General features: G+C 31.4%; 1 protein-coding gene across 3 annotated transcripts in view; it reads left to right on the forward strand.

The window, feature by feature from the left end:
* SEMA3A (semaphorin 3A) overlaps nucleotides 1–23,265 on the forward strand; it is a 342,875-nt gene that overhangs the window by 212,766 nt on the left and 106,844 nt on the right. For all 3 annotated transcript variants that reach the window (XM_039878235.1, XM_039878236.1, XM_039878234.1), the window contains one exon: nucleotides 15,274–15,393. In XM_039878235.1, the coding sequence (XP_039734169.1) occupies nucleotides 15,274–15,393 (120 nt within the window). The remainder of the gene's footprint in view (nucleotides 1–15,273; nucleotides 15,394–23,265) is intronic.

The following is a 23,265-nucleotide window of genomic DNA, read 5'->3' on the forward strand; positions in this document are numbered from 1 at the left end:
GTGTTATAGTAAACACCGTGTTTTACTTGTGGATGTAATAACTCTTTAGAAATAAAATGATATTTAATTTTTGGATGTTGCTATTTTTATATAAAGCACTGATAGTTTTATGTAAAGAAAGTAGGTGAAATAATAGCATGCCTAAATAAAGCAAAATTATGATATCTTTGATATTTACATATATGCAAAAAGTAACAAAATTCAATTTTGTCGTGTATGTACTTATCTTCAATAAGTCTACTTCTTTGTACAGATTTGTTTTAATATGTTAATTCCTTTTGAATTTCTTTTGAATGATATGAAATTTTTCTACCTGAGTCATGATTAAATTACATCTCTGTCCTTCTTTCTATTCCTTTCCTTTTCCCTTCCTTCCTTTTTTTCTTATTATCTTGCCCCTTTTCCTCCCACCCTACTTCCCTTCTTTCCTTTCTTCTATCCTTCCTTGTAGTTATTCTTTAAATAAATATGGATTGAGAAATGATTATGTAACAGGCATTGTCCTGATTACTGTGGAGTAAAAGATGAAGGTTAAGAAATTCCTACAATGGTTTTACCATTTTTATGAAAAGATAGAGGCCATTTTCCTGATGTAAACTTTCTTAGTAAAATTAAGTGGCACTGGTTTGAGATATAGTCAAGTGTTAGCACAGATCATGAAAAGCAGTGATAATCATTTATATCAATAAATTAAAATGAATTACAAGATTTCAAAATATGATTATATTATTTTATATTCTATCAGATGCTTTTAGATGTCTAAAGCATAAGGAAATAAGATGAAAAATTTTGTCTATGTATTAGCATTTACAAGAAATTTATCCTATGTGCCTAAAGACATAAATCAGCCTGCATGTATGGATAGATAGGTAGATGACAGATAATGATAGATGATGATAGATAGATAGATAGATAGATAGATAGATGATAGATAGATAGATAGATAGATAGATAGATAGATGATAGATAGATAGATAGATAGATACATAGATAGATAGATAGATAGATAGTTAGTTAGATAGACAGGTAGACAGACGAATAGACAGATACGTTCAGGGAACAACTTGATTGGGAGCAGTTGCCTAAGATGATAAACAGGCATACCTCAGAAATTGTGGGTTCAGTTTCCAGACCATTGCATCAAAGCAAGTATCGCAATAAAGAGAGTTGTAAGTTTTTTGCTGGTGGAAGGTTTTGCCTTCAGTTTGTTAAAAAAAAAAAAAATACAACATTTGTGAAGCACAATAAAGCAAAGCACAATAAAATTAGATATGTCTGTACATGTTTAGAATGATTTAGAGATGGAATCTGAGTTCATGGAGGAAGAGCGCCTCAGTCTGGTAGCAATGTTGCCTACAGGTGAAGGAAGATAGGTAAAGGAGTACAAAGCACAGGTATTCACCATCCTTGACTGATTATGTATCAGTAAACAGAAAATTCATCCTTAAAAACATTATAAATATAGTGATTATAAATCACATTACAGCTTTATACTACGGCAAACATTTTTTGATTATATGAATTGGACACAAAATAAATGTGTTCTATCAAATTTTATACTATTCCCAATTGAGGCATATGTTGGGACTATTGGAAAAGAGTAAATAGAAAAAACAGTGAAGTAGGAGTCCAGAGAAGTCAAGAATTTTATGTTGATACCCTCACTTGCTCATGAATTCTACTTGAAAAAATACCTTACTTTGGCGGGGAAGCGGCGGGGGCTCTAGTATCTGAGCAATAAATAAGACATTACATACTTTACAACTGTGAGAAACAAGTTTAATAGTTTTAGTGAAAATTATTTAAAAGTAGAAAACACTTCACAAGGCAAAAAATAGAACTGAGTACATAAGAATTTATTAACATAGAATTCCATATTTACTATTAGCAAATTACATTGAAATTTTCATTGTGGTCATAACTAAGGGTAGATAGTAATGGGGATAATACCTGCATACAGCTGTGACTTTTAAGCACAGGTTTTCTCCCTTTCTATTAAAGTATAGAAAGTTTGTGTGAAGACATACAATCTTATAATTATTGAGAATCTTTTCTGTGCCGACTACTATGATAATTTAAATACGTAGAGTTTGTTAATGTAGTTTTCACAATAACTTTATGAGGTGGCTATTATTTCCTCATGTTCTTGATCAGGATATATAATGACTCAGAATAGTCATTCAAAATCTTTTTATTCAAAATATTTTATGTCTCTAATGAAGTTTTTGCTGTCCTGTGGCACATAGGGATTTGAACTTGCCTATTAGCACAGAGATAATAAGCACTAGAGATTGAATAAATACCTTATCTATTCTGGTGTTATCAAGGGTGTGGGTATAGTAATAACTACCTCACAACTGTAGTACTCAAATAATAGCAAGTGAAATTATCACATAGACTATGATGTGCAAAACAATTAGCTATTACTGTTATTATTGGTATATGTTGCTAAGATAATTTCTGAGTGAAAACATCATTAATAAAATTAGTTTAGCCCTCATTAATGATCATGACCACTCTGGAGTTATGCTGTTCTGAATTCAGTTCAATTTGAAAATTGAAGATAATAACTATACTTATCTAACAAATTATCTAGATTTTACAATAAGCAATGAAGCCAAGTACTGAGCATATTTGATTTAATAATTGAATTAGGTCATTCAGTTCTTAAGATAGCGGATATTTTTTTGTGTTAGTGGTTTCTAAAATTTGCCTTGGTGCATTTTTCTTATCTTTTTTTGGCTCTCTTTTCCTCTCCTCTCTCTTCCCCTCCCCTCACATTCTGCTATCAATACTGTATAATAAGGAATTCTGGTGTTAGCCCAGATGCAGTTAATTCAGCAGCTGCAATAAAGTCATGATCCCCACAGTGCCCTATGGGTAACTCTAATCATGATCTCAGAGGTTTCCTCTCTAAGAAGGGCAACTTTGTTGTATTTTCCAGGCTTACTGAAAATGCTTATGGGTTTTATAAAACTGAATTAAAAGGAACTAAGACATAATCTTATAATAAAGATTCTGAAACTTATAAATCATGTTTCATACATTATGGGAGAGATAGGTAATTATGTGTGCATTGAGAGATGTAAATTTTTGAAAGTTTAATGTGTGGCAGTATTAGCCATACTAATCTTTTCAAAATCAACTGATTAATGTAACATGATAAAATGCTTGTGTTTCGGTTATTCCTTTATGTTCTGCATTAAATTAATCCAGTTGTTGTGGACTTTGATTTCTCTTTAACACTTACTTAATGAAAGGAAAACACTACAGTTTTTATATATTTTAGTTCAAGAAAAAATATATTTTTCCTCTTGCTCTAAACACCAAACACTAAAATATATTCAGATAGTTGAATTTATTACATACTGTTTTTATGGTAACCAATCTCACTCCTTTAATATTGATTTTTTTTATTGATGTATTATTCAAAATATATTTTATGTATTTGGAATTCATTTTATTACAATTTATTTTATTTTTTTAAGTAACCTTATTTATGTACCTCAATTTATATATCTATTTTTTTAAAATAAGATACATGACATTTATTGCTTACTTTTGGCTAATAATATACAGTTACATTTTTCTATTTCTTCCTTATATTTTAAAATAGCAATTAGTTGACTTCCTTGGATTTATAACATTTCTTGCTTGACAAAAATAAAAAATAATTAGCATTAGTATTTTTACCACTAATTTCTTAAATAAACACTTAGAAATAAAGATTAAGGGCAAAGAGTTTTTCATAATTTTCATTCATCACCTGATTTTTGAAGTGATACAAGGACAGTTTGATAGAAATTTTGCACTCTATCTTCAGTAAATAATAGCTGTAACATAGAGACAATAATTTCTTTCAGAGAGCTCTTGTGATGCTTAAAGCCATAAGTATGAGGCTTGAGTGGTTTTTGCAGCCTTTGGGACTCCAAGACAGAATTATAACCAAAATAGGACCTGACCTAGACATGTATAGAAAAGTAAACTAACAATCTCCTTGAGAGCTCTCTTTGGTTTCTAGAACCTGAGTTTCCCCTTTCTCTTCTGGCTTTGTTTTCTCAGAAAGCCCTCTGGATATAAAGCTCTTAAACAAACCATGCAGGGGGAAGTGCTTTTTTCCTCAGTATTAGATTCAGATGCAAGAATTCAATAGGAAAATACAATAATAAATGAGGAGCAAACACACTGGCTAATTTCATTTATCTTGAGAGTGTGTCATTCTTAGGTTTAGTTAAGATGGTTAAGACTGCACAGCCACCTGGGAAGTCAGGATATGTCACTGGATTGAACCGACATAGATCCTGTGTCACTGAGTATATCATCACACAGAAAATTGAACCCCTTTCCCATTCTCTCAGGCAGCTGAGAAGATACAAACCATCGTTTCTCATGGCTCAGTTTTTCATTATACACATATGTAAAGTCAGCAGCTGGAATTCAAACAACTATTTCACAAAGATGAACTTTGTGATAAAGGGGGAATCTGTAGGCTAAGACATATTTATATTCCCTGTTTTACTCCCGAAACAAAAGTGCATAAATAATGTCTTAAGAGCTGCTGATAATGACAGTTCTGACAAAACATTAATCTATTTTTTTTTCCTCTTCTAGAAGTGAATATACAATATATATACTAATATGCTTTTTTTGGTGTTGTAGATTCTAAACCTTTATATTGTTATGTGATTTTTATATTGGAGGAACAATCTACTCATTGACTTTTTCATTGCTGTTACTTGAGAGTTATTATTTGAAAAAAAAATTGTATAATATATATTATTGGAAAGAGGCCCTGAATAAGGAAACATGCATCCAGATAATCTCCATTCTGACTGTGATTATTCATCTTTACTTTCATTTTTGATATTTTTCTGGTGCTTAAAATCCATTGTTAGTCACAATAACACTTCTATTGAGAGATTAACTTCTTTGACCCTGTTTTGCAAATGAAAACTGAATACATGCGAAAGTTCTAAATGAATCTGTTTTGAATCAAAGCTCTCTGACTTTTCTTTGTTTATCCTATTAAACCATTTCTCTTTTCACTAAGCTTCAATAAAACCAAATGGCAACCGTATGACTGTTAGCAATATTTTGAACGTTATTGGAAATCAAAATTTTAACCATCTGAGATGAACAAAATAAGCAGTATTATAGCATCCCTGTTGTGGTACATTTTAATATCATCCACCTGAATTTTGAGACATTTTTGAAACTCTTAAAATTCTTGAAATTCTTATTTTTATATTTTCGTTCTTACTCATTACTCACTTTTAATGCTATAGTATAACATGTTTATCAAATGTATCAGGGCTCAAATTGAAGGACCTCACCAACTAATTTTTGCCAAGTGAATGAAGTTAAGGCTTGGAAGCTACACATGCATTTTAAGTTGCAGTATACTCCAAAATACATGTTAGTCCTTGAATTTCATTAGCTTTTTCAAAGGTCAAAGTCAGCAACTTTAATACTTTTATTTTATTTGAGAGACTTCAAAGCATGATAGAAATTATTAACTGGATTGCTAGAATTACCCTCTAAATCCACGAAATCATAAGGTGTTATTAAATCTCTAATCTCTGTGTATAATTGTTGGGAGCTAATTTTTCATGGGTCTCTCACACTTCTGCACATCTGATGAAAAGAAGCATTACTGCCTATTTTGCTATTTTTAAGGATTTTTGTACAGTGAAGAGGCTTGGAAGATAGTGTCTCCCTGTGAAGCAAAAAGCTGATTTTAAACAGTCCTGAGAAGTGCAGAAAATGTCTCCCTTGTATCACAGGGCAGATATGCTTACTGTTCAGTACAATAAACACAACATCTCCCTCACGATCCAGTCTACTTTTGACTATTATGAAATATTCAGGTTCCCTCATCCCAGGGTTTCTGTCCTATAATTCAATTCACTGCATGTGCAGGTCTCACTTGGTACTCTTCTCACTGCCCAGTGGGAATTGGGACTTGGGGAACTAGCTTAAGAAATGTTGATGCTCTGACTACTGCTCTTTCTGTGAGTAATAGTCTTTTATCTCTGACCCAGGAGACATATATCTTCTGCCAGCATCCATGAAACTGTGCCAGTATCCATGAAACTGTGTCCTTTACAGTCCTTGACAGCATCGCTTATGATTTTTTTTGTGGGCACTCTAAATGGTCTCACAAATGAAAGTCTATGATCGGTTTATTCACTTTTAAACATGAGTTCCATGAAGGTATTTGATGACACTTCAGGTATGCAGACAACTTATTTTGATGAAGGCCAGTGAAAACCTTGTCTTATTAAATGTCACAGAAATAAGCCCAGATTTTTATGTGCAACCACAAGCGTGTGTTTATTGCTACTTGGAGTAAATTTTAGATAAATTGAACAGAAAGATTATAGTTTTATTTTGGCATTCAAAAGTAGTAGTAGTAATAATTATAGCTAACACATATTGAGAGCTTACTATGTATATTTGATATTGCTCTGAATGCATTATTTTTATTAGCTCATTTATGTAACTCATATCTGGTTATAAGATACACACTTATTTTCAAAGCAATTGGATGAATCGGTTTTGTATCATAGGTAGGAGATACATGGGAAATGAATCTTTATCATTAACATTACTTTAGAAACTAGGTTTTATTCACAGTTTGAATTAATACGTTTTGCTGATATAACAAAATATGATGGTAATCATTGTGTCTGAATTATCATGGATCATCTCGTGTATATGAACTTATATTTTTGGAAATATTTTAGAGTCAAGATTAAAATTTAATTGCATTTTAAGTTTATATTTGCAAAGTAAGGCTAGTGTTTATAATGAAGAAATTATATAAAAACTTTCAAAGGGCTTGAGAATTTTGAATTGTGTTCCTTTCTATTTGAAATTTCAATTGTATCCTTAAATGGCTGAAATGAAATTCAGATATTTGGCACTGGTTAACAACTTAATATTTAGGTTTGATTGGACACCATACTTCACCCATGCATTAGTGTACATACTTTTAGAGTTTGGTAAGCATTTTATACTATAAAGTTCATTAGAATGATTTAGACAGTTCTCTGGGAACAAGATTTTGGCCAGTGTCTTCTCACTATACAGTTAGCAGATTGTTCCAAGTCCAGGTGACATGTAGTTTCTAATAGATGTCACTGGTATTCTGCTTTTTATGTATTTGATAATCTTCTTGAATGAATTTCTAGTCATTCATCATATCATAGATTTAACATGAATTCTGGGAATATTTTTGCTAGATATGCTTTGTCTCAATGTGTTAAGGCAAATAATCTGTGGTCAACTTTTGATTGGTTTTCTTTAATTTGATTAGAAAATGTAACAATAAAAAAATCACACTTATGTCCACATGACATCAAGAAAATCTTGTAAAGTTCTTTTTATTTATAGCATTTAATTTTTATATATTTCTCCTTACTACATTTTTAAGCATGGTGAGGAAAATAGGATGCAAATTGTAGGGCCTCTAAAAATTTGCCATTATTTCAGGAGACTGAGAATTAACTTTATTTTTAGCTTTTATGTGTTCAGAAAAAAAACATTCTTGAAGATCTCATAATTAAATTCAAATTAGATGCTAAATATAATAAATATACTCTATACTATATGCTATACATGTTATTGAATTATAGACTACTTATGTGTATAGATGTGTCTATGTATGAACTAAAAGATATAATTTTTAGTAGTGTTTGAAATGATACCCAAATTAATATAACTTGTTGATCCTAAAATAATGTGCATTTAAAAAGGAGAAATCATAAAAAAATTTAAAAATAAAATATTAAACGGAGAAATCATTTACCTTTTGGAATAAATAAAATAATCAACTAATAACTTTTTTTAAAGTGTCAAATCCATGTTTCTCTTGTATGACATATCATAATAAGCTATTATATGATAGTAAGATGTATCCTTTTATTAATTAGGGTTTGATCAGAGACCAGAACCAGTATAAATGATAAGGAAAAGGATTTTAATATAGGGATCAGAACTTATACAGTTGGCCCTGAGATAGGTAATGGGCCTGAAGTTGCTACAGGCGACAACTATGCAGAAACAATTATTGTATTCACTGATTGACTGAGACAGTGATTCATGCTACCTACCACTTTGATGAAAAGAGTGATTATAATTTATAGTCTTCCTGTTGGAGGACTGGAATTTCATGAAAATTCTAATGAACAAAATGCAATTTCCCTTTCTAACATTTGAGACAGATTAATATTCAAAACCAATTTTATTAAATCCACCTCTGCTTAGCACTAAGTATGAGCTTAAACTATGTTACTGTCTTTATAAGGAATAAACCATTCATAATATGATTCTTGCCAAAGTCATGTCACAGTATGTAGAATGGAGTGAGGCTTAACCAGATAAAGAAATATTCAAACCAACAAATAGATGATTGCTTATTTTAAGATTAATATACCAGTTACTAATCAATTAATAAGTGCTAAGTATCATGCTAAGTACTATACATGAATATATCATTAATCTATTATTAATTAAGGAGACTAAGGTTTAGAGATCCTAAGTAGCTTTCTGAAGGTCACACAGCAAATGGAAAAAGAAGTCTATCCATGACTGACTTTTAAAGAGTCAGATTAATACAAACAACCACCTCCATGCCATTTCTGTTTTATCATTATGATATTGTTACTTTTGCTCTATAGGTTTTTCTTAAATTTTTTGAGAATACCCTTTCAAATCTAAATACTTACTTAAGAATAAGTAACAGCTCCACAAATATTAATATATATCAACAACTTGAAATTCTATGGTTCCAAATTTTAATCATATTCAGAAATTATTTCTAAAATTAATACATATATGTATACAAACATATATACATACATATATACATGTGTTACGTGTGCATGTGTTGTGTGCATATATGTGCATGTATACATGTGTGCATACATATGTGTATATCCATTTATATTACACATAAATTATATATGATAGATGAATTTTTATAAATGGTTAAGTCATCTCCATTTATTAGAAGATATCTTAAGAGAACATTTTATATTATTCATTATGTTAAATAACAACATTTAGTATTCTGAACATTAAGAAATCCAACCAATTTTTCACTTTTGATATTATACAAGGCAGAAAAGAGGGATGTATAATTGAATGAAATCAAGTATTCTTCTAAAATATGGATTTTATTTTTGTTTCTTCTTCCTCAAGGCTAAATCTAATATGCAATTCAAGATGCAGTTTATCTCCCTTATTTAAGTATTAAGTTATATTATGATAAATGCATGTTAGAATTAAATATGCTAGCTAATTCTATTCATAATAAATCTCTATAGATAGTAACTCTACCTGCTTAGTGTAAATCACTGACTTAGTTACTTTAAAGCATGAGCATTAAGTACTCAAAACTTCATAAAACTGAAAACCATAATGCATCATTATTGAAATGAGCATAAAGATTTTGACTGCTTTATAGTTCTTCTGATTTGGCAGGAAAAATATTTAGGTTGATTTCACATAATAGTTTAGAATTGTGTGCATTCATTTAAATTGAGATGATGAAAGGTTATGCTAGGTACACATTATGGACAACACCAGTGAATAGTACAGATGTAATAATTAATTAGATTGATAGTACAATATGAAAGAAAATATAAGGCAAAGGTAGATATTATCAGCTTCTCTGATCCATATGATCTTGCAAAATGAAATTGCTCAAAGCTTCTTTGAAAAGTAGATGGGAATCACATTGGGCAATGTTTGCTAATATCATGGTCTGTAGTGGCCATGAGCATAATCATTTTGTCCAAGTTTGAAAGTTTTAAGTAATTTGAAAGAAAAATGTTTATAGAATCTTAAGCAGTATTTCTAGAACTTCAAAACAAATAGTTAATCCAGAGGTGAAAATCCAATCAAATGAGACCAATAACTGAAATGAGAATTTGAGTAAAACGATTTGGTTGTCTTGTGCAGGAGTGTTTACTTAGTTTATTACATCATTTGAGCCATTTTAAATTTATTTTCCAATTATCATAGTTTTAAAGATGCTGTAGTTTAATTAATAAGAATAAACTTACAGACTTAAATAACTAGCCACGAAATAACATTCATTTTGTTATCCTAGTGGAATCAGGATTTTTAAAAAAATTCTCTGAAATCAAAACATTAAGGCAAAAAGATCAATTGATTTTATTATGCCATCAATCTTAGTGAAAGTAAAAATGTCTCTCAAAATGAACAGAACAGCCTACTCACAATTTCAGAAAGAGGGTGGTAAAAAATCTCAAGTTACAAATTCAACATTTGATGGCTAATATCATTATTAGAACAGAGTTAAATCTTAGTTTTACTAGATATGTCCCTTTGAAGAAGAGATTTCTGACATCCTTTAGTGAATGTTGAGGTATTAGGAAAACATGATTATGAATGACCCAATGTTAGAACAGTGTTAAAAGGAAAAAGACCTTATTGTTAGATAAGTATAGAAATGCTTGAATAGAGAGAGGAATGAAGTGAGTGACAGGAACAATCTCACGGATTACTGCTTTGGCACGAAGATTCTAGTATTCTGCAAGCTTGCCAAATAAATTGACCAGAGAAAAAGTCAACAGATTAACTTCAAGAATTAAGCTTATTAATTGATTTTCATGCAGAAATGAATCCACCCATTATGATAGGAAAATACTTCCTTTGCTTTCCCAGCTGCTAGCTTATATATTAAAATATTTCTACATAAACTATTGATGAGATGTAAACTTGTTTTTTAATGAATGTTCACTGACCTGAGACAATACGGTACTGTACCCCTTCATTTTGGGCTGATTTACATTTGAGCCAGAATAAGTTGTTAGATCTAATTATGAACTGAAAATATTTGAATTGAGTTGTTCATCTTCACAGCCTTCTTTCTTGTTTTCTTTTATTTAGAGTAAAATTTCACTGTTCCATCCATAATTTAAGAACATGCAAGAAGGTAAATGGATCTAGGTAAATTATATATATTTTTTGTGTGAAAAGTATAATTATCGGAAGTTAGTTAAAAACACATCAATTCTGTTTTAATTTTTATGCATGGAGCAGTTGTTTTGACAGATGGATGGACTTTATTTTTGTAACCGTCCGGGAAAAGTCTGCGTAACACAGTCTAATCAGTGCTACATATTTGTAATGTTTGTTTTTGGATCACTGTGCTTTTGGCTCCTATATCTTCTTCTTGGGAAAGGCATTTTCTTTCTGATTTATTTTTCCAGGCTACTATCTCTATGTGTAATTCTTCTATCCATTTGATACGAAAGCATTAGAAATCCTTAAAAAATAAGTGTAAATAATTTGTCACTAAGCGTAAATAATTTGTCACTAAGGATATGTCATTACTCCCCAGGTGTGGCCAGGGGGTTTACTCGTTTATAACTACATTTACTTTTATTTCAAGACTAAGTTAACAATGTATAATGCTATTGGTCTGGGCTACATTTCAGTAAAATCAGAGGTCAGTATGTTTGCCTGACTCTTGGAAAGCCAACCTGTTGCTAAACTTGTCTGTGTATATCAATTTAAATTCCAAAAAGGATCAAAGCTTGAAAACGAATTCATTTTGAACTGATTACATTCTCTTTATAACATTGTAAATCCACCAGTGCTGAGCAAAGCAGTGCAGTAGTTTAATGCCAAAAAGTACATTACATTCTGAGTTTTCAGAATCGTCATGGTTCAAGAAAAGGTCAGAAACACTCTTCTTCTGTCTCCCTAGAACAGAAATGTGTGAAGTGTGTTTCCTTTTTCTGCCACGCTTCCTCCTTTTTTAAATGGAATGTCCAGGCAGCTTCCAAATAAAATGAATATCCTGTTTTGGAACACTCAAAACCCTTGGCAGCTATGAGCTAGAGAATAAAAGCAAATGAATGACAAGATTGATACTCTTTTATGTAGGTTTTCTGTTTAAAGAACAAATCCTCACTAACAATGTTTCTTTCAAGTTTTTGGTCCTTTTCTGTCCAGTTCTTTTAATTCACTGTTTCCTCCCCCATTGTTGTTGATGAGTTTTCTTACGGCTATTTTTAACCAATTTTGAAAGAATTTCATTCAGTTTCTATTTCATTTCAGTCTTAACATGCTTCTATAGACCCAAGAAATTTCTCTCCATTTTATTTGCATCAAACTTCACTTCAAAATAGTATTGAGCTAGCCCCTGGGCATGGCAACAGTATAACCTGCTGCCAACTGGGAGAGTTCAGTGGGGAAATGAAAGAGATCATTCCAGGCCTTAGGCCAAAAGGGTGGGTCTACTTGCTTTGTAGCACAGATAGACTCTGTTATCAGCATTCTCAATGGAATCACTTGCCAGATTTCACAGCTATAGTCCTGCAACAGATTTTTTTTTTTTAGGAGCTCTGTAGAGAAATAGTTGTCATATTATTATAGTTCTTCTTTGACAGTTAATAGAAAACAATTTTAAATTATGATATTTGATGTGGCCCAATTTCCTAGTTTTCAAGAACCCTGAGAATTTTTCAATCATTAATTTTTGCCAGTTATTCAATTGATAAAAGATAATTTCTGTGATTTTAGATTCATAACAGTTTTGCATAGGTGACATAAACCCTCATTTATGTTCACAAATATCCTTGCTCATAAAATATTTCCTTTCTTCTATCTTTTATTGTGGGGAACTACCATCTATTCTCAAAGTTCTAGAATGCAGTCAGGTGTTACTAATGGGATTAAAGAAATTGGGTGTGCATTCAAAATTGCATGCATGGCAGACAAATTAAAATCCTGTTCTTTTCTAAAATGAACAAGACATCCATCTGGGACTACCAGTATTATTTATTAGAATATTCATTTGCTTACTAATATATACACAGCCAATTCCTTGATTTCAACATATGGTGATGAAACTGGTTATTATAATCTTGAATGTTGAGTCCAGAATCAGGGACAGTTATCTTTATGTAAAAGCAGAGTACATGGCCACCTACATGTTTCAAAAAAAAGGACAACATTTTCCTGAAAATGACTTCTTTGCAAATGACTGAATTTTCTTAAAAGAACAAATAAATCCTTTGGGTAAGACTCATGAATGCCTCATTTGTAAATGAGTTTATCAGATGTTACCTCTTTCCTCTGCCCTAGCTTTCATGCCTTATCCTCTTGGGGAAAGAGGAGAAACTGTTACAGAATGGGAAGTTTGTTGCTAGGAGTCTTGGAAGTTAAGTCATATCGGTTTCACAGTTTTATCAAAGATTTACCTTATTCAAAGTGAAACATGAATGAAATCCATACACCCTTTAGCTAGAAAATTTTCTTCATAGCAACTTGAAAAATCAGTCGATTTCAGAGCTTAATTTTATATGTTATAATGCCTCACTAGACAAAACTAAGATTCAGGATCTAAGTAGTAAAATAGTAAGAGAAATTAGAAGTTTATTGCAGTTACTTACTCTCCTAAGCTACTCAGCATACATTAAGAAAGCTTGAGAAGTCATAACTTGGAAATTATATTTTACTTTAAATAGTTCTAATTTACTTTTATGACAATGTATTTATAGGACATACTTAGATCGCATTCTAGAAAAATCAATGATGATGGAAAACAATTATTAAATTTCAATATCAACGATCTTGCTCAAGTTTGGTTGTCTGTCTCCCTTTTTTTTTTTGTTTCATTAGAGTAATAGAGTTAAGACCGAAATCATTAGCTGCAAACAGAATACAGATGTCATGTGGAAATATACTGAAATTATTTTAACACTTCAGTTATAACCTCCACCTGACTGCATAAGCCCCAGTGCATTCTGAGCTTTCGTTTGATAAGTCATATGTGATAGTGACTTTGGAGTGTTACACACTTAGAGGTGCCAGGACCAACCCAGTCCTGTATTATGCTTGCTAGCCTTGCTTGCACTATAGTCTGCTTTTGATATTTATCTGCATTTTTAGTTAGATGTTTGATCTTAATTCCAAATGTTTCTAGACAGAAACAAAAAATAAAATCTATAATCAATAATTTTCAGTGCAGTTTTATTTAGCATATAAATACTCTTAGATCTTTTCAAAATGGGTATTATGTATTCCATGATGAACTCATATTTTCTAATTTTTAAATTTTTTAAATTTTCATGTTAATAAGCTAACATTTTAATTAAAGCTATTTTGAGAGTTTTTCTTTTATAATATTGATATAAATTCATCTATTTAAAATATTTTACAAAAATTGAATCTTTCCTACTCTCTTTTTTTGGGGGGGAGGGGCAATAAAATTGTCCATACTATATTCTGAATATCTAACTTTTTTTCAAAAAATCTTTCCTCAACAGTGACAAAAGGCAGAGATTTCTGTTTGTTCATAGAAAAACATTTTCTTTCACAGGATCTACAGACATACTAGAATATATAGGAAGAATATAAATAGCTCTGTTTATTTTTTTCACAGGTGATATTTTATTCAGAAAATAAAGTGGCAGAAATGTCTGAACTTCTATAAATAATAATGAGACATATGATTAGAATTTACTGTTATCACTAATTGTTCTTTACCTGGAGGATTCATGGCTCATTAGGCATTGGGGTCCATGTGTGGGTTTAGGATATCCTGAAAGTATATATTAATTATAGCCACTTTTCAAAAGATCCCTTAGCCTACAGACATTCCAAACTCTAGCATCTTCTTTATCTAATCAAAAAATACCCAAATTGTCTTTGAAGCTGAAGTGACATTTTCAGCAGGAGGTGGCTCTGCCTTCTTTGGATCTATAGAGCTCACTATCAAGCAGCACTACTGAAGTTCAAAGTCACTCGTCCATCACCATGGGTTAATTTTTGATATTTAAACTTCATGTTTAAGAGAAGATTATATTATCTTTTATTTTTATTTTCTGTTTCCAAAATTAAATTCAAAGCTAATTTTTGCAAAAAGATCTTCACCATTGACCATTGTATTATTTATCTAATTCATTAATTTATCATATGGTTTGCCGTTCCCCTCATATCTAGAAAAGACACCTTTGTTGGTTATCTATAACTTTATTCTATTTTTGTATAAATAAATTATGAATAGTTTTATTAAAAGCATTATAGAAGAATGTATTTTATTTAGTTTCCCCAAAGTAAGAACTTCTTTGATTTTAGTTCATGTAACAATATGAGCAAATAATAGAATAATAAGCCTTAAAATTGCTGTGAAAAGTACACCAAAGAAATCTGTTCAAGCATCCTTAACCCTAGAGGATATCTCAGTCATACTGACAGCTAGAACTCACCGGTTTTCCTTTTGTCTTACAGAAAGAATGTGCTAATTTCATCAAGGTGCTTAAGGCTTATAATCAGACCCACTTGTACGCCTGTGGAACTGGGGCTTTTCATCCAATTTGTACCTACATTGAAATTGGACATCATCCTGAGGTAAAGCTGGCTTTTAAAAAATAGTGTTTGTCCATGACCCCTTCCTATTCAAATGCTTCATTACGAATTTATTCAGCTCATTTAGCTTCTAGTTAGCTATTCAGTGGGACCTACTTCAAATTCAGATGCTGTTATTAATTTTAATCTGTGAATTCAAAAACAATAAGACCATCACTCAGCAATAATTATGGAACAGGAAGAAGGAAAGAAAAATCATTTGCTTTCACCGTGGATTACAGAGTCCAATACATTGTGCAGCAGATGTCAGCAGGCTGAATCTGTACTGTTTTCTCCTCCATTTGTATATTGCCAACTTTCCCCTTTATTTCCATCCTCTGCCAGAAGTGTCTGCCACCCCAGTTGTTTTCTTCTACCTAAGAATTAAAAGGATGCCACATATGTGATCTGCTCTTATGCTTGACAAAAATTATTCACATTGTGTTCTTGCTCAGCTAAGCATTGTTTTTATATTTTTGGTTATTATTTTGGCGATATGGGGGAAAATGTTTATCTGTTTTCCTAAAAGATGTGTTAGTGAGAAAATTTAGTGAGGAGATTAAATTAGGTAAACTTAAGTAAAAATTGAAATTAGGGGAATATTTAAAGAAATAGTTACTAATGTTGAAAGTAGTTCCACGAATTGGGCTTATTAATAGCTTTCACTTATATGCTCTTTTATAATGTTTGGCTCAAAATTCTAAGAACAAGAGCATTTATGCAGTGAGAAGATCATTTGTGACAGACTTTTCTTCCAAATTGGAATTCAGAAATACTCAGCAAATACAGGATTTGTTCCTGGAACATTTCTGAAACACTAAAGATAAAATATAATTTACAATTTAGCCACTTCTTTGTAACTTAAACTCCAGACTCTCTCTAAATTTTCTTAGGGTGTCCTAAAGTGATACAAATATGATTTTCAACCCAAAGGCATAGAAATCAAAACCGTGTTGTACCTTTTTGTTTGTTTGTTTGTTTAAGAAGATACCTTAGAGACAATGTGGATTCTAGACTACATATGATTATTGTTACTTTTCTGATGAGTATTTTCTGATGAAAATACTTTCCTTAGGTCTCACCAGTTTAGGCAACTGCTTCTCTTCAGCCTATTTTCCTACTGCATCCTTCCTTCTTCTCTCCCTTATAAGCATATGTGTACTTGCTTACATACCTAAAAATTTTAAGTAAAAATTAACTTTAAGAAAACAGTTTTACTAAAATTGCTTGTTTCTTGTTGATGAAATTAGGAATAATTTCCTGCTGACTTTGTACACTTAACTCTTTAGCACCTTCTAGATAAATTTCTTTCTCTGTCTCCCTCTCAACTATTTCCTGTTGTCAGGTGCCCTAAAACTTAGGCCTGGGATAATTGTCCCACTTTTTTGTATTCTGGAGATAGCTCTGGAGAATTTTCTCTACATTATACTGTACTTTTTGCACCACCAAGGTGTCATGCTCTACATAGTAATAGAGTCAGGGGAGCTGAGCTTCTAGCACAGGTTAGTGGAGAAGACGTGGGCTTTAGTGTCACATCTGGTTTTGATTTTTTTCTACAGATTACTAGCAGTGGAGTACTGGAAAAGTTACTTAAGCTCTCTGAGACTCTGTCTCACTAGATGTAAAACAAAACCAAACAAATCTGCTTTGAGCCTCAATATTTATATATTTTAAGTGAGAGCTTGACTACTTACCTCCAACTGCCTTCCAACCCTCCTAGCAGAGCCTGACCCATTGACATTGTTTGCTATGGAAACTCAAGGAGTTCTAATCCCATCATTGTTAAAAGCATGTCTTCTGGCCTCAGACTGCAGGGCTTTTGTCCAATCTCAATTCAATACTAGTCGTTTGATATGGAGAAAGCTACTTATTTTTTCTGTGTCTGTTTTCAATCTAAGAAGTGATAGAGAATGATTTCTACTTCATAGTCGTGAGAGTTTAACATTGTCAAATAGGCAGTAGATGCTGAAAAAAATGTTTGTTATCATTTTTAAAATATAAATGTACATCTTAGGGCTGAAAGCCATTGCTGTCTTTTATGTTAGTACCTGCCACCTTGCTTCTTAAATGCACTTCACTTCATTGGATTTTGTAAATTATGGCACTGGTCTCTCATTGTTTATAGGCGATTATACACTTATCTCATTTTTCTTCATTTTTCAATTTGAAGCTTAGATAAACTTGATAACCTTAATTTAAAATACCATATATTGTTCCCATATTTTTATTACCCCCCTCAAAAAAAATTGTTTTTGAAGTTGCTATTTAGTAGAGTTCACAGCATATTTCTTCTGCCTTATGGGTAGACGGGGGAATGGGAAGGTACAGGTTCTGGAGCCGTGCCATTGCTCAAGCAAATGGAAGAGGAGGCCAGTTCCTCCATTGAAACAAATAAATAAAGATTCTCATATGATCTCCTTTCTTGTGAGATATTGGGGTGCAAATATTTTCTGAAATTTTAAAGCTCAGAGCCTTTGAGAGGGGTCTACCTTTAGAAGTTCAGTGATCTTGATATGCATGGCAACTATATTTTGAGAAATACTGTTCCAGACTGTTTAGAAGGTCAGTGAGAAGATGATTATGCAATTATCTGGGGAATTTGGAGCAGTCTAGACAGCCTATCTAGGAAATTCTGGAAAAGAAATTATCATGATAGTTTGTCAAGATGACATAAAATTTAATATTCAGTGCTTAAGCTGCCTTAAGAAAGAATCTGCTTTAAATTAATCTATACTGGTTCTTAAAATACTTGGATTTAAACAGCTACGCTGTTTGTGAAGTTTGGGAAAAGAGACAATGTGTACTTCATACAGTTAGAAAAAGAATGAGGGTAACGGAAAGCTTGGAAAAGTAAGAAATAAAATAGCAATTAGACCTTGAACAAGATTTTTAGATTAGAGTTCATAAACTTTCATGAAGTTTGAATTTAATAACTTTTATTTACAAGAATGATTTTTCAGAAAGACCTAGGACACATCTTTGTCCTAGATTCTAGTTTGGAAGTAATATGTATACTTTATTGTTACTTGCCTCACACTACATAAAATCATGAAATAGTTTTCTTTATAACTTCTGTGCAGGCTTTACATATTACAAATAATTTTATTTTACAGAAAGAATATTTTGCTTTTGCTTTTATCATGGCTTTCATGGACATTTTAATATTCATTTTTGTTCTTTGCAATGTTTTTCCTTTAAAAATAACTCATTGTCTTACCCAGAGTTCCTAAGATTGTTGAAACCCATTGTTAGAAAATGACTTTATGGACTTGCTATGCCAAATGGTCAATAGCCACAGAAATAAAGACATCACTTTTGAAGCAAATCAAAACTTCCTTCATCATTTAATAACTTCAGATCTTGTAGGAGGAAATTAACAATTATTTTCTAAAAAATGATAAACAGTTTGCAAAATAACCTTTTCATTCATTTTTCTAGTTAAATACACCTTATTTTTTTTAGCATCCTAGCATTTTAATAGTAATATTTACACTCCTGGATACTGTATTCCAAAACCTACTATTGCTGTATAGTTAATGCCTTCTGACCACAGCACAGTATGTCATTGATTGCTGTATTAAACAGATTTTTCGTTTCCTGTAGTACATTTGGGAATTGGTAGACATATTAACTAACTCCAGTTCTGTAAGATGTGTGTCAATTAATTCTTGGGTATCTGCCAATAGTACTTGACACTGCAAACAACTGTCAATGAGGTCACATACTTCATACACATGTGCGTGTTTATCATAAAAATGCATGCAGAGTTCATGGAAGGAATGAAACAGAGCTAGAATACATATAAGTTTTGAATTTCAGCTCTTAGCATCCATGCCATTCAAATGAAAAATGTAAGTCATCCTTAAGAGACAGAATATTCCCAAATGGCTTATAGTATATGGCATTTCCCCTTCAAATTTACATCTGTTAACCAAAAAAAAAAAAAAAGTATGAATTTAGGAGAAGTATTGCTTTTTGAAGAAGTCTCTGGATGTTTTCTCAAATTCCAAATAGGCTTCTTCTAAGTACTCACAGGAAATCTAAAGAAAGATGGACACAAATGAAAGCTGGAACATATTAACTCTATAAATACTCCCATAATGTCATGATCTCAATTTATGTTAGAACAAAAGGGACATTAAGAAATGCAATGAAGCTTAAGGTCATTTCTACAATGACAACCAATATATCTAGATATAAAATACAATCTTTTGTTTTTCTTTTTCCTTCCGCCAAGAATAAAAGTTTGCTTTTATACAAAACTTTGAATCAAATACTCTTAGTAACAGTCCAGCAGGCCTACGTGCTATTTAAGTGATAGTCCGTGCTCTGATGACTAATTTATAAATATAATCAAACCTCTTCTAATTGAGTTATCTCTCTCAATATTTTATGTTATTTAGTCCAGTGGACACAAGTTTATTTCTATGAGGAAATACTAAAGCTGAGATATTTAGATATCTTGACAAAACAATGAGTAGTTACTTTTGAGTAGGTAACATCTTTTTTTTTTCTTAGATCATACATTAGAGTCTGTATTTACTTTCTAGTAGGCTAACCTAGTTGAGAAAAGTCAGAATTCCTTGGTGATTTCTTCTCGCTACTCATTATTTCCACCAAAGGCAGTGTATCTTTTATTTGCATTACTAATCTGAGCCAACTGTGGTTAGAGCAAGTTCATAATGGTTTCTGTTTTTCTTTCTCTATCTTTCAATACTTGAATCATGTTGAAAGGTGAACCTGAACAAGTTATTGTGTATAATAAAGTTGTTTCCCTGAATATTTAATATATAAACATCAGAGTTATGAGATTAATGGCCTTTTGCCCTCTACTACTCACTTGTTCAATTGTACAAAAGCTTTTTTCCCCCCCTGTTTCTCACAGTACTCACTAATTTTTATTCCCTAAAACAATAACATAAAAATAAAAATAAAAATGTTAGCATTCAATTCTTAACTTGTAAGTATTTGGTTTCTTATTTTAACAGATCTGGTTTACCTATTGCCAGAAAAAAGAATTTGGAAAAAATTAAAGAGTTTTCTAAAGGTACAATGATATCATTATGAATTGCTTATTAAAAGACTTACTTTATGTATAGTACTCAATTTCTGAATAGCATCTTCATTCACAACAGATCAATATAGACGTAAGGACTAAATAACATACAGCACATTAACCAGTATATATTTTTCTATTTCTTATGAATTATTTGGTACTCATTCTCCATGTAATCTATTCAAAAGGAAATGTTTAGCCATAAAGTCTTTAATTTCTTTCTTTCTTTCTTTTTTTATCAGTATTACATTTTACAAGAAACACAAAGAGTAATGCCAAACTCCATTGCCTGCTCACCTGTTTGGTCCCTTTCATCTTCTCATTCATTCTTCATCTTCCATGATGACCCTTTCTCTACTTTTGAACTTTGCATTTTCTTTCATTTATTTCTTTTTCTCCTTGCCTAAATTACTTCCTTTGGAACCAAAGTTTAAAAAAGTGGAAATACAGCTTGGATATAGAGGCGAGAAGGAAGGTGTTAGTTTGATATATAAGAACCTTCAGAAAAATAACAGAATAAACAGACAAAATTTCCATAAATCAGAATATATTTGCATCCTCTTGCAATGTGTTTTAAATGGGCATCAGCAAGTTATCTTGCAGATTTATTTTAAACCATGATGGTTCACTTTGGTGATAATCTCAAAAAATGATAAAAAACTATATAAGTACATTCTACATTATTTGAATAACTACCTCTTAATCATGTAAAATCTAAAGATCTTAGTGCCCTTATTTGCTTGAAGCTTATCTTATAATTATGTGAGTGCCAAGAATATATTTTTAATTTTCTTGAGCTAGTGAGAAAGAAACAAATGTTGACTTGATATGTAAATAGCGTATCCCTGCCAAGTAAAGGCCAAAGTAAGGTCAGTGTGGGCTATTTGAAGTAAGATTTTGCTGTGGTTCACATAGAGAAAAATGGTTAGAGAATAAAATCATCCCAGAACACAGAAGAGGGTAGAACTGTTAGCCCCAAAGACTGTATCTTCTGGTCAGTTGAACCACTGACCTAACGTTGCAAGGTGTTTACTTTTAGGATACACAACAATATCATTGTCATATTGCCTTCATATTGCCTATTAGCTTGCTAAAATTATATGGCAGTAGCAAATTCATGGAGTCCTTTATAAAGCAGAGGTGATATTATAATCAGGGAGCTATTTTTCAGGAAAAGAAGTGCTAGGATACCCCATAGAAAGAGTTGCTTTCTGTTTCTATTAATTCCCTCTCTATATAAGCTAGGTGTTGAACAAAGTTCTTTCCCTCAGACACAGGGGTAGTGGTAATGTTCTGCAATCAAAGAAAGTTGTAATTCTTTTTACACAAAGGGAAAATCTAAATATTTAGTATTGATACATATATATTTGAAATACAGCGCTTAAAATATTTTAAAAATTATTGCGTTTTCTAACTTTCATTCTAAGTAAGTTTAGCACTGAAACATGTCCTTTCACTTTTTCTTAATATTTTAATCATGTAATATTTCAAGAACACAGAAAAGTCTAGATATCAACATATGTAGATGGAATTCTAAATTCTCTAATAAACAGAAAATACTTAATATTATCTGACATAAATTATCAAATAACTGAAGATAAGTATATTTTTTATTCCATTTTGCTCTATGTAAATGGACCTTACAAACTATCTCTGCCTATAAAGATATTGTAATATGAACATATTTGAGGAGGGAAAAGCTTTATTTTTACTCAAATTTAATTTTGTACTTATGAATGTTTAGAAATTTCAGCTAGAATAAATATGTTTGAAGAAATATATATTTATGTGAAGGGAAATCCTTTAATCATTGCCTAAAATAGTGAATGGCATAGCCCTTCAACTTCCATTTAACAAAATTATTTCTATCTGCATATTTTGCTATTAAACTTTAGTAATTTAAATCCATTCCTATGTAAGTGCTAGAAAATTTGGTAATATTTTAAGAATACAGCTTTGAGATTTTACATTTACATACATTGTTTCGAATTGTCAGAAATCAAACTTCATAGTATGACTACTTTCCATTTTTACTTTATTTTTATTTTTTAGTCTGCCATTTTAATTCAATTGTGCATTGTTGGTCACTGAAAGCAATCTCTGGAATTGCTGAGTGGCTAAAAAGGGAGCCTAATGGGACCTAAAATTAATTCACAGGTTTGTCACTGATTCATTGTGTGTGTGACTTTTGCTGCCTTTGAAATGACAGTAAACTAGTCTCCTCAACATTATTATATCTCAAGATTTCTCTTGTGATATAAAAATACTTATCTAATACATGCTATGTATACTCACTTAAGAAAATAGGTTACTGATTAAGTATAAGACTGGCTTCTATTTCGAGTTATCTCACTTGAGATTATCACAAAGCTTTATACAGAGGCTAAAAGTCTGGATTGTTCTAGTGTTGCAAATGTAGTTTTGTATACATGCCAGAGTTCAAGCTCCTTTTAAGTGCTTTTATTCTGGCAAACTTTTTTTCTTTTGATTTATATTTTGTTGGCATTTAATAGTTGTCTTACCTCATATTTAAATTAGTTAACCCAGAAAAGACAGATATGTAGCATCCCACATTTACTTGCCCTTAGCTGGCCTAAATCTTGGAAGCAAAGTTTTCAAGGAGAAATACCTTTCTTGGTATTATGTCATGCTATATAGCAATCGTAAATATTGCCTTGATACTACATCAAATTTTTGCAACAGGAACATGGAATTTTTTTAATGTATGCTAAAATTTCACAGTATCTTTAGTATATGTAAAAAAAATTCTAGAATAGGGTGTAATAACTTATCGACAGAGAAATGGGAAAAGATGATGT

The sequence above is a fragment of the Pteropus medius genome, unplaced genomic scaffold, assembly GCF_902729225.1.
Source record: "Pteropus medius unplaced genomic scaffold, Ma_sr-lr_union100, whole genome shotgun sequence".
Taxonomy (NCBI): Eukaryota; Metazoa; Chordata; class Mammalia; order Chiroptera; family Pteropodidae; genus Pteropus; species Pteropus medius.